The sequence below is a fragment of the Berghia stephanieae genome, chromosome 1 (genome assembly GCF_034508935.2).
Source record: "Berghia stephanieae isolate SIO BIC M18660-M18661 chromosome 1, UCSD_Bste_1.3, whole genome shotgun sequence".
Classification (NCBI taxonomy): Eukaryota; Metazoa; Mollusca; class Gastropoda; order Nudibranchia; family Aeolidiidae; genus Berghia; species Berghia stephanieae.
The window spans coordinates 132970466-132984256 of NC_088360.1; the positions used below are offsets into that span (position 1 = coordinate 132970466).

At 34.9% G+C, this 13791-nt stretch overlaps 1 protein-coding gene across 2 annotated transcripts in view; it reads right to left on the reverse strand.

Moving 5' to 3' along the window:
• LOC144963232 (uncharacterized) overlaps nucleotides 1-13791 on the reverse strand; it is a 138503-nt gene that overhangs the window by 116363 nt on the left and 8349 nt on the right. For both annotated transcript variants that reach the window (XM_078897071.1, XM_078897070.1), the window contains 2 exons: nucleotides 6711-6806; nucleotides 4770-4862 (listed from right to left, as the gene is read on the reverse strand). In XM_078897071.1, coding sequence (XP_078753197.1) covers nucleotides 4770-4862; nucleotides 6711-6797 — 180 coding nt within the window. In that variant the 5' untranslated portion in view covers nucleotides 6798-6806. The remainder of the gene's footprint in view (nucleotides 1-4769; nucleotides 4863-6710; nucleotides 6807-13791) is intronic.

Below are 13791 nucleotides of genomic sequence, written 5' to 3' on the forward strand. Positions count from 1 at the left end.
GAGACAAGGCGCTTTTATTTTTTCACCACTATGACATTTTATCCATGTTAAAGTGAGAGAGTGCGAGTAATGTGACTCTGTCAATGACTGAACTTCGCGCCACTTTTGGTGGGATTCAAACCTAGGACCTACAGGTGGTCCTATGGTATGACACTCGCTTTCGGATTGGAAGGCCCTTGGAAAATACTCTTTACTCACATTCTCTCACCGTACGCAGGTGTAAAATGAGTACCTGGCCGTTGTCTATGTCCGAATATATTGTAATATTATCGCCTAACAGGTGTCATGTCTCGTTCTACATGTTAAGCGTTGCTGTCGGTCCGGGACCCTTTTTGTACAGCGCTTTGAGCACGTTTAGTGGATATTGCGCTATATAAAAGCTCGAGGTTTGTACTTTTGATTATCAAAAAATAAATAAATAAATAAATAAATAAATAAATAAATAAATAAATAAATAAATAAATAAATAAATAAATAAATAAATAAAACGAACAATAGTAACTGCTGAGGTTAATGTCAGAATGCACCGGCCCCGATGGTTCAGATGGTAGAGCACTCTCTTCATACGCAAAGGGAAGAGGATCAATTCCAGGTGTAAAGATTTTTTTTTCTGACGCCCCTGTCTACCCAGAAGTGTTTGGGTGGCTTGATCTGATAGATCGGGCGGAAAGGAGGTTCTTTGCTATCGACTGACGTCATATCCAAAGATTAGCAAGAAATGTTCATCATATATTTAGCGCTATAGATAGTATGAAGTTGACGTCACTCAGGTCTTTGTTATTGCTTTTTGCCATCCGCGTTTATGAGTAATTCTCACTAAACTGTATTAACCAGACTATAAACCTTCATGGTTACACAGAGTTTAAAAATTTTGTGTGTTGGTCCGTTATACTTCCGGATGGCAATGTTGTGAGCTTCTTAGCCAAGCGCATACTATCTATAGTAGCCTGGATAAACTCCAGCATAATGAATGCTCTGTAGGGCTACTATGCAGATAATTCTTTCATAATAAACTCTCTTTACTACATAGCTAAAGAATCAAATTCAAAGGACTGTCACAATTTGGAATAATCTAAAGTTTGAGACCAAAAATTCTAATTCAATTAATAATAATTTTTAAGAATGCCATTGATAAAAAGCTTGCCGACATAATATTTGATTTTGACGAATAATACCGCATGACATTGTATTTTTTTTTATCAATTATTTGAAACTCTCGAATGTACAATTCGGACATGCCAAATGAATGTAAATAGAGTTAATTATACGATGAATGTTGAATATGACACTTATTTATGTATTCGATATTTAATTCTCAATATTATCGATTAATTGACATTGAATACTATTCATATAGTTGATAAAATGCATAAAGGATACACAGAGCATTCCATGTTTTTAGAACCTATTAGCTATTCAACGATCTTCTTCTTCTTCTAGGTTCCATGCCTGGTCCAGGCTTCGGATACTGCATGAATTATCTCTCTCCATTCCTCCCTGTCTCTTGCTTTTTCAAACAGCTCTTGGATTGTTAGGTTGGTGAAGCCCTTCAGTTGGTCTATGAGTGTTTTTCTTTGTCTCCCCCGGGCGCGTTTACCAGGTATTTTTCCACAACTTGCCAGGTATTCATTCTTATCTTTCCTTACTATGTGTCCGAAAAAGGATAGTTGTCGATCCACTATTAAGGGCATTAGTTTCCTTTGTTGGTATGTTTGTTTTAGCACTTCTTCGTTCGTTTTGTGTGCGGTATACGATATTCTCTGCATCCTTCTCAAGCACCACATTTCAAAAGCTTCAATGTTCTTTTGTGTTTCTGCATTTGTAGTCCAGCTTCGCATCCGTATAACAAGATTGGCCACACGTAGCACTTCAAGACTCGGAATCTAATCCCGAACGACATCTGTTTGTTTTTCAAAATGTTTCCCAGGTCCATGAAGGCCTGTTTGGCTTGAGTTATTCTTGCTCGTATGTCTCGGTTACATCTTCCATCTGTTGTCACTATTGAACCTAGGTATTTAAAACTTTCTACGTTGGTAAGCTGCTCGCCGTGAATCGTTATATTGCAGGTGTTGTTGTTTTCGGGGTTTTTCTGTATTACCATGCATTCTGTTTTGGTGATATTCACTTCCATTCCCTTGGCTTCACTATCTACTACCACTTTGTCAACAATCTTTTGAAGTTGGATTTCTGATGTTGCAATGAGTACCGTATCGTCTGCGTATCTTATATTATTTATGTTATGACCTCCTACTTTTATTCCCTCCATATTATTTATGCCCCTCATGATTGTTTCTTGGTATAGATTAAACAGATCTGGTGAGGCAACACACCCTTGACGGACTCCTTTCTTAATAGGAATGGAATTTCCTGTAGAGTTTCCGATTTTGATAGATGCCTGCTGGGTGTAGTATAATGTTTGCATGAGTCTGAGGTCTTTCTCATCAGCGCCAATGGAGTGCAGTTGTTTTAGTATTTCTTCGTGGCGTACTCTATCAAAAGCTTTTTTGTAGTCGACAAACAGAGGTATAGTGGGGTCTGAACCTGTATAGCTCTTTCACTTAAAACACGGAGGAGGTATATTGCGTTCCTTGTCCCTCTGTCAGGTTGGAATCCATATTGTTCTTCTGCGATTTCGGGGTTAATCTTATTCCTTAGCCTGTTGATAATTATACGCAACAGTATTTTGTTGATGTGACTTATTAAACTTATAGTTCTAAAATTTTCGCATCTGACTGCACCTGCTTTCTTTGGTATTGCTATGAAAATAGAGTTACAGAGATCTTCTGAAATTTTCCCAGTATTGTATATATTGTTGAATAATATGTGAAGTTCATCAATTGCTAGATCTCCTAGGCTTTTTAATACCTCTACAGATATTTCATCAGGGCCTGTTGCTTTACCATCCTTCATTCGTTCCATGGCATGTTCAATTTCACTTTTGGTGATGTTTGGTCCGCTTAATGGTTCTTTGAATTTCAGTGGTGGTTCATTTCTATTTGGATCATTGTACAGTTCGCCTATGTATTCTACCCATCGGCTTTCTATATGTTGTTCTTCAAATAGCAGTTCCCCTTGTTTGTTTTGGATACAACTTCCTGCTGCTTTGCTTTTCCTTTTCCCTGATAGTTCTTTTATTCTTTGGTGAGCTTGTTGGGGGTTGGGTTTGTATTCTCTTTCGATTTCGCAGCATTTCCAGTCTAGATAGTTCTCGTGTGCCTCGATGCATTTGGATTTAATGTGGTTGTTCAATGTTTGGTATTCTGCAGACCCTCTGTTGCATTTTCGTCTTTCTTCAAATAGGTTTAGAATTTCATTTGTCATCCATTCCTTTTTGCTGTTTGTTTGAGCTATTGGTAAATGCTTTTCTGTAGTTGCTTTGACACACTTTTGGAATATATCAAATTGTTTTTCACATTTTTCGTTATCAGGTTCACTTTGGCTTTGTATCATGAGTGCATTTTCAAATTCTTCTCTCATTTTTGTTTGTATGCCATTGTCTTTGCATAACCTGTAATCCCTCTTTATTCTACCAGCTGTTCTCTGAATAGCTTTAAACTTTATCCTTACTGTACAAACAACTGGGACATGGTCACTGTCTACATCGGCGCCTGGGTAGGTTTTGCAATTTAATATGCCATTTCTGAATCTTGATGATACTGCTATAAAGTCTATCTGGTTCCTTGCTCTGTCCCCTGGTGATTGCCATGTCCAGGTTCTTCTTGGGTGTTGTTGAAACCAGGTGTTTGAAATCATTAATTTATTTGTTCTACACCAATCTGCCCAGATGTTTCCTCGTTCATTTCTGTCTCCGAGTCCATGTGGTCCGATTATGTCACCATCTCTGCCTCTGCCAATCTTAGCATTTAGGTCCCCCATTACCATAAGGACTTCTTGTGATTTACACATTCGTTTTGCTTTGTCTAGTGAATGGTAAAACTCTGTCATATCTGCATCTGTCGCCTCTTCTGTTGGTGCATAAACTTGAATAATATTGGTGTCAACTACAGGTCCTCTTAGCTTAACCAGCAAAACTCTGTCTGAGATTGCTACGTGCCCTTTGTAAAATTTGGTTGATTTTTGGTCTAAGATCATCCCTACTCCTTTTTGGAAAGAGGTTCCACCACTCCATATGATCTTATATGTCGTGTTGTTTTCTTGTTTTGACATGGTTCCCTGCTCTTTCCATCTCATCTCTGCCAGGCCAAGAATATTTATTTGGAGCCGTTTCATTTCTTTTAGAATGTTGTTTAGTTTTCCTTTTTGGGCACAGGTCCTGACATTCCATGTCCCAATTTTGGTTTTGTCACATTTGTTAAATTTATTTCGCCTAGTAACTGGCTGACGGTTCGGTGTGACCTGACGAACATCACGCTCCCAACCGAGCGAGGCAGCAGTCTTCCGTGAAAACATGCTCCCCTTTACGCTGTCACCGTTTAACTTTTTGGACTTATTCATGCAGTTAACTCGGCAAAGTTACAAGAATGGTTTGCCATTGCCTATTCTTGTCGCCCTCTGCAGTTGGCCAGCTTGACCTGTTACCGTTCGACACCACGAGGAGGTTGCAGTAGGGCTTGATGATGATCTATCTTTGCAGACTTGGCATCATCCATTTGTCGAACGATACGATACGATAAATCAAATTGTTGGCTATTTTTTCAGATATTGAATATTCAATTTAGTTGCAAAAGAAATAACCCTAAAAACCTGGAATATTAAATTGAAATTGTGATTCCATCTGTGTGTCTCAGGGGAGATAAATCAATACTTACCGGAAAGTCTCTCTTTGACGACGTCTGCCATACATCTCTCTTCAGTTTATCTTGTGTGTAGTTGTACTCCCCTGCTCCCAACACACTGCTCGCCTGAAACACACGTGAGAGCATTGTTGTGAGTTATATTATTGCAAGATGAATGTAACCAAATGAAATAAAATTAAATTTTAATGATAACAAAGAAAAGAGAGAGTCCTTTTAGCTCATTATTCATTTGTAAGAGGGGGGGGGGGGAGGGAATTGTTTTTGAGTCCACAATGATAGCGATGGTGATGGTGACAGCATTCATTAATAACCACAATCAATTCTGGTGCAATAATAATAATAATAATAATAATAATAATAATAATAATAATAATAATAATAATAATAATAATAATAATAATAATAATAATAATAATAAGCATATTTATATATATCGCCTTTCGTCGAAACCTCAAAGCGCTTTAAAATTCAAATACAATTCAACCAAAATATTAAAACAATTAAGAGCATAAAAGGGCATCAATACATCATCAATCTAAATGTCACATACAATACATTTAAAATTCAATTAAGTAAATATTCTGAAAAGATATGTTTTCATTATATCACCATGAGCTTTATACTGAACCCCCCGGCCACCCCCACCCCCGCCCCTTCCAATATTCATCCCAGAATTTTAAAACACTATTGCCATTAAGCTAAAGTTGAGCTTTTGGTATAGCGCAAAATCCACTAAACATGCTCAAAGCGCTTTACAAGAGGTCCCTGACCAATAGCAACACTAAACATGACGCTTCTTGGGCGATATTACATTTTTCTAACAGAGACAACGCTGTTAACGGACGTGTACTCATTTTACACCTGAGTACGGTGAGAGAATGTGAGTAAAGAGCCTTTATTCCAAGGACTCAACTATGCGCCGAGCGAGGCTCGAACCCAGGACCTTCCGATCCGAAAGCGAGTGTTATACCACAAGACCATATAGCCGCAAGTTAAGCATCACTATCATTATGAACTTAAAACAAAACTTTTAAAAGAAATAAAACATATAAAAATGACAAACCATAATTATTTATAGTCAAGAATATGAGCAGTTATATTATAGGGCATTTCCAAGGATTTACCATACCCAATGCGTTTCATTGATATCGTAAGAGCGTTGTACAAGTACAAACAGAACTCCTGTCAGTCGACTGAGACTGTATAAAATGGAACTATGGTTCCATATGGGCGGGGGGGGGGGATTAATCAAACAATTTATTTCCCAAATATCCCATTTGGAACCATATTTCCATTTCACACAGTACCAGTCGCTTGTTAAGCGTCATTTTTGTACTTGTACAACACTCTTACGACATCCGTCACTAAATATAGTCAGGTACTCATTCACACCTGAGTCAAGTGGGGGTATTGTGTGTAGAGTGCCTTAAATTATAAGGACAAAACGTGAGCACCAGAACATTCCACAATCACTGCAACCCACGGTCACTGATCACGCTTGAAAATGCTTGATTTTGTGACAAGACGAGAAACCGTGCTGCAGATTCGCCAGGCCACACACAGAGAGATGATTCCTAATTCCTCAGACCTTTGAAAAAGTCTCAAACCCAAATAATTCTCAGGCCAACACAAACAATATTTTTGTCAGAGTAGAACACCATTATGGTATGGTCTATCTCAATTTATCAAATTAATATATAAAATATCGCTAGTGGTTCTTGGTTGTATATTTTTTACATTTTTGTGCATTGCATATATGTATATATATATATATATATATATATATATATATATATATATATATATATTATATATATATTATATATATATATATATAAACATTGTCGCCATAGATTCTCAACTTTTTGTTTATACATGCCATGTCTGTAAACGAATTTCCATTTTTGTTTTTTGGATGAATAAAGTATATATTATATTATATTATTATATTACCTTGAGTGTATCTGCCAAAGCAAGGGCTTGCTTCCTGTCCTTTCTCTGCGACCCATACAGAGTCGCCTTGCTGGAGGATTTCGTCATCCCAAAACCCTGGTTAGAAAAAGTCAGAAAACAGTTTGTCTTTAAAAACAAACAAAAAAAAAAAAGATAGAAAAAAAAAGAAAAAGAAAAACAACTTCTTGCCGTGCAATGGATTTACCCAAAGTAAAAAAAGATTTATCTATATTTTTTTTTTTCAAATCAAAATCATAACACGCCGTAAATCAAAGACCATACCCAAATATAGATAGTTCGAACATGACGTCACTCAGGTCTTTGTTGTTGTTTTTTGCCATCCGCGTTTATGAGTAATGCTCACTGAATTGTATTAACCTGACTATAAACATTCATGGATACACACAGTTTTGTGTGTTGGTCCGTTATACTTCCGGATGGCAATGTTATGAGCTTCTTAGTCAAGCGCATACTAACTATACATCAGACGGACTTTATATCCTGATACTGGCCTTTCCAACGACAATTCAATTTTCTTTGTTTTAAAAAAATGAACAAAACAACATAAAAACACAATGTGAATAGTCCGATGGAGAATTTTAAACAACGCAATTTAAACCCTTGTTTGAAGAAGTCCCAATCTTTGATAACGAAGATAATAATAATAATAACAATAATAATAATAATAATAATAATAATAATAATAATAATAATAATAATATAAAATAATAAAAATAATAATAATATAAAATAAAATTAATATATAAATATAATAATAATAATATTAATATATAATAATCCAATCTGATAAATAATAATAATAATAATAAAATAATAATAATAATAATAATAATAATAATAATAATAATAATAATAATAATAATAATAATAATGATAATAATAATAATAAAATAATAATAATAATAATAATAATAATAATATATAATAATAATAATTAATAATAATAATAATAATAATAATAATAATAATAATAATAATAATAATAATATATAATAATAATAATAATAATAATTATATAATAATATAATAATAATAATAATAATAATAATAATAATAATAATAATAATAATAATAGATAATAATAATATATAATAATAATAATAATATAATAATAATAATAATATAATAATATAATAATATATATAATAATATAATAAATAATAATAATAATAATAAAATAATTAAATAATAATAATAATATAATATAATAATAATAATAATATAATAATATAATAATAATAATAAATAATAATAATAATAAAATAATAATAATAAATAATAATAATAATAATAATAATAATAATAATAATAATAATAATAAAAAATAATAATATAAAAAAAAAATAATAATAATATATAATAATAATAATAATAATAATAATAATAATAATAATAAATAATAATAATAATAATAATAATAATATAATAATAATAATAATAATAATGATAATAATACCTTATTCTCCATAGAATTTTTGTTTTGAAATAGAAGTGAATTTTTTTTCATATTATTATTTAACGAGCTTTAAATGTTAATATCAAATTAAGAAATTAAGAAGCAGGCAGGCAAAAACAATTCCAAAAAAAAACAAAAAAACAGTCTGACAGTCGAGGTAGACTGATTTTTTGAAATGTTTTTTTCTCTTGAATTTTTCTAACTTTCTTAGTCTGACGCCTTTCATACAAACGTGTTCAGTTCTTTATCTTACACCGGTGCCAGCTCCTTAATTTATTAATTTGATGTAAACATCTTTGCAGGTCTGATAAGGGTACGGAACGTAAGAATGGGCTTGATTTAACATTTTTGAAATGAAAATTATTATTCGTTGATGTGGGGTGATTTACATTAAATTGAGCTTTGATATAGATCGCGCAATATCCACTTAACGTGCTCAAATCGCTTTACAAGGGGTCCCTGGTCAACAGCAACATTTAACAATGTAGGACGAGACATTACGCCTGTAAGGCGATATTACAATTTTTCGGACAAAGACAACGGTGTTAACGGCCAGGTACTCATTTTACACATGAGTACGGTGAGAGAATGTGAGTAAAGAGTCTTTTCCAAGGACTCAACTATGCGTCGAGCGAGGCTCGAACCCAGGACCTTCCGATCCGAAAGCGAGTCTCATACCACTAGACCACATAGCCGCATTAGCTAGTACAACAATGAGCCCATAACAAGTTATCAGACCTGAAAAAATACACTCCGTTTTACCCCTTAAACAGCGGATTTGAGTTGGCTCTGTAGATTGATCAAATAAAAATAATAATTTCTCCGATGAGTTATCTGAACATAGCCACAGACTTCAGTTTTCACCCAAAAAAATGATAAATTGAGCTGCTAATGGTCAGGTACTTATTCCACACTTAAGTATTGTGAGAAAATGTGAGTATTGGGGCCTTTTCAAAGGATTCAACTCTGTATTGACAAAAATGGAAATCGAACCCGGGACGACGGACCGATTCGATAACAAAGTCGCCTAAGATGAGGGGTCCATTGGGCTAGTGGACTGTCTGCATACAGCAAAAGTTGCCCTGGATAATAGGGAACGAGATTAGCGGAAGAGTAACGTCCCTTGATTGGACGTCACTCATAGTCTGTGACGTCACCGGCGGAAAAGTTATTAGAGAGAGAACGTCATGTTGGTTGTGCGCATGCGTCTCTCGTCCTCGCTTCCGGTGAAAGCGGCTTGAGGCACTTCAAAACCAAATTGACGTTCTCTCTGTAAGGTGACTTCCAATCAAGGGACGCTACTCTTCCGCTAATCTCATTCCCTATAGGTGCCATTAATGCCAGAAGGAATATGATTCTATATCATATGACCTAAAATTAAACTTGAGCTTTTTATATATAGCGCAATATCTAGTAAACTTGTACAAAGCGCTTTACAAGGGGGCCCTAGCCAACAGCAACGCTTAACATGTAGGTTATGCGAAATTACAATTCTCTTTCATCAGAGACAATGTTGTTGACGACCAAGTTCTTTTTTTACACCCGAATACGGTGAGAGAATGTGAATAAAGAGTCTTTTCCAAGGACTCATCTATGCGCTGCTCAAAACGGAACTCAAACCGTGGGTGTTCTGATCCGAAGGCAAGTATCATACCCGCAAGCCTTGCAATGCGATATCGTACCATTACGTGGCAGTTGACCCAACATCAGCATCAGCATCTAATGGGTTACAATACAGTACTGAAAATAACCCGACCTAATGTCAGTGCAGTTATTTGTAGGTCTGATAACCTAATTCATTATGGGCTCATTGTTGTAATGGAAATCTCAAAATATTACGCAAAATATTGTCCATATTACAACAATGTTAAACTAGGCCGATAAGGATGTTCGGATGTCAGACCTGTATATATGTATACGCCGATAGTGACGTATTGTGGCAAATTTAAAGGAAAAATATAATTTGGCCATATAAGGCTTAGTCAACGACATGTCATCATCACGTGGCCTTAATTATCTCCTTAGCCGCCATTTTCATGACTTTCCTAGAAATTTCATATCGAACACAATTATCTAGAAATGTTCTCTTGGGTCTAGTCCAAGGTGAGACTGGAATAACCCAGGTGTCGGCCGCAGTGCAGCGCCGCAAATGGAGATAGGGCGAGGGAGGTAACTTGCTCAAGACCACACCTTTCAGGTATGAAGCAAGGACTGTACGGCTGAGCCACGCTGCCCCCAAAGATTATTATTATTTTACTCAAAACTAAAAGGCAATTTATAAATGTTATATAAGTATATATTTTATGGTCAGGAGAGGAACGTGTAAACCAAAATGTAGAGTTCTATCAACTATAGTTTATTTTAAAATTTGGTGATGAACAGAAGAAATCTTAATTTTTTAAAAAGAAAGACTGGTAAGAAAGAAGAACGAAAAAGGCAGGGAGAAAAAAAGTGGAGGAGGGGGAGGGGAAGGCAGAAAGGGGAAGGAGAAGGAAGGAAGAGGGTTAGACGAAGAAGAAGAAGAAGAAGAAGAAGAAGAAGAAGAAGAAGAAGAAGAAGAAGAAGAAGAAGAAGAAGAAAGAAGAAGAAGAAAACGAAAACAACAAAACAACAACAACAACAATAACAAGAGTAACAACAACAAAAAACAGAGTACGAACAAGAACAAGAAGACAAAAAAGAAGAAGAGAGAGAGAAGAAAAGAAGAAGAAGAAGAAGAAGAAGAAAGAAGAGAAGAGAGGAAAGAGAAAGAGAAAGGAGAGAGAGAAGTCAACAAAAAATGGTACAAAAAAGAGTACGACGACGGACAAAAAAAAAAAAGGAATAGAGATGAGAGGATGGAGATGAGGGAGAGGATGTAAAATGGATGATGATCGAGATGAGACGAGTGATATGTATGATGATGATGATAATGATGATGATGATGACGACGACGATGGTGGTGGTGGTGGTTGTGATAGTGCTTATGATGGCGGTGATGATTGTAATTGTGACAAGAACGTTAATGAAAAAATATAATCATATATTATGACAATATAAAAATCATTATAATGGTAATAACAATCATGATGATGATGATAATGATGGTAATAATAACAATGATGATAATAAAAAATAAATAATAAATAAAATAATAATAAAAAATAATATATAATAATAATAATAATAATAATAATAATAATAATAATAATATAATAATAATAATAATAATATATAATAATAATAATAATAATATAATAATAAATGATATTTGTGTTCTGGTGATGACCTATACGATTTTTTCATCTCTTTGCCTTTATGAAACGAGTAATTTTTATCGTTTCCCAATAACACAACGAGCTTGCGTTTATTCAACGCGTTCAAAGCATTATTCAAATATTACGTATTTACTAAGAAACAATGGGGGTTTCCAATGAAGGGGTAGAACATTAGTTGATATTTAATCGGTCGGTTGTCTGTTGTTGAAGACAATAATTAATTGATTGAAATTGGATTCAGTAGTCTGATGTCACGCAGCCCGGCAACGGCGGCCTTCTTGGTTCTAAACAAAGAAAATCATTACTTTTTATTCTTCATGCTGGCTAGAACTTTTCATATGTCTTGTGATCAGAATGTGTAAAAGTCAAAACATGATCAAATTTATGTGTTTTTTTTTTTCCTCTGGAAAGGTTTTTATGCTCGCCGGAGAAATATTTCATACGGGCGTCCGCCATTGTTCCGATAGTTTAGAGCCAGTGTTACTAAGTTACCATGCGTCATGAGGAAGGAAGTGACGTTACACGACTGTTGAATCCTATTTTCTGTGGCAAATAAAAACGTCATCCTTATTGTATAAAACGGTTGTGTTGGGCAATATAGGATGTATTTGGCTTTTAGATTGCGCCCGACGTGGACTTATTTGCAGGTCTGATAACCTAATTCATTATTATGGCCTCATTGTTGTAATGGAAATCTCAAGAAATGACACAAAATATTGTCCATTACAACAATGTTAAACTAGGCCCATAAGTGCTTTCGGATGTCAGACCTGCATTAATGTATACGTCGATTGCGCCTCTCTCCTACCCCCAGCCTATCGTTTAAAGTGTAATAATCATGACAAGAATTGACTAAAATACATATTTGCAGGTCTGATAACCCAACCTAATTAGGGGCTCGATTTAACATTGAGAAAATAGACAATATAAAGCGTTGGTTTGAGATTATTTCTAATTCAACAATGAGCCCAAAGAAAATTGAGTTATGGGACCTTTAAAAAAGTATACAAAAAACTTGAGCTTTTATATAGCGCAATATTCAATAAACGTACTCAAAGCGCTTTACAAGGGGTCCCGTAGCAACAGCAACACGTAACATGTAGAGCGTGACATGACGCCTGTTGGACGATAATATATTTTTCTCCGACAGAGACAACACTGAGTACGGTGAGAGAATGTGAGTAAATAGCCTTTTCCAAGGACTCAACTAAGGGGCATAACCATTGACAAACGCATTACCCTGACAGTGCTAAATAACAATAGGACATTGAATGGAATCTTAAATTGAAAAAACGAAGACATATAATGTGGACGTTTCGAGTTTCCCCTTTATCAAAAAAACACGATGAATGAAACACTAAGGGCGAATGAGAGATATGAGAATGGTGTTGTTAAGGTTACCCAAAACATTTATTTCTTCTGATAGTATTGTTAAATTGTTAAATTGAGCTTTATATAGCGCAATATCCACTAAATGTGCTCAAAGCGCTTTACGAGGTATAATAATTTTTTGCTCTAATTCACGCAAATTTGTAAGTTGGTCAAGATGATAATGTTTAATGATTGCAACGAATCTCTTTACTTCATCAATGACGCGTGGCTAAAGCCGGGGATTTTTACGTATACTGCAGATAATAATATAATTGTAATTGTTTTTTATGGATCAATGGTTGTTATGACCTAATTGTTAAGAAGTCAAATGGGTGGCAATGAAGTCATATCAAATGCGCATTCCCGCTTTGTTCTTTTCTTTATTTTTTATTTAAAAATTTTTTCGCTTTATTTATAAAAAAATATTTTCCGTTTGTTATGGGGTTTTTTGGGAGGGAGGGAAGGGGAGGGGGGTTGTAGTTGTAAATGTTGATTTTGTTGTTGATGATGATTTTGTTGTATTCTTATTTTTGCTCTTTTTATTTGATTTTTTAAAATTGATTTTTGTTTTTGTTTTGTTTTGTTTTTTCAACCTTGAGACCTCCCATTCCAGACAGGCTAACATTTTGGGGTGATTTTTGTGTCTTTCAGCCTTATGTGGCATTGTATCGTAAACCCTCTTTTTCCCTCTAAATGATGTCATCAAGGTTGATAGATAGTTCAGAAAAGTGAGTGGAGCAGGCACTTATGTTGATAACAACAAGAGATGAAGTGAGTAGGAAAGTGCCAGAAGACACATTAATAGAGAATAAATATTTCGCGGTGGTGATGGAGGTTTGAACCCGCGACCTTACTGGTACGACAACTCCGCCTGGCCGGGGAGAGCGTGACTCTACCGTATGAGCTATCCACGATCATACGGTAGAGTCACGCTCTCCCCGGCCAGGCGGAGTTGTCGTACCAGTAAAGCCGCGGG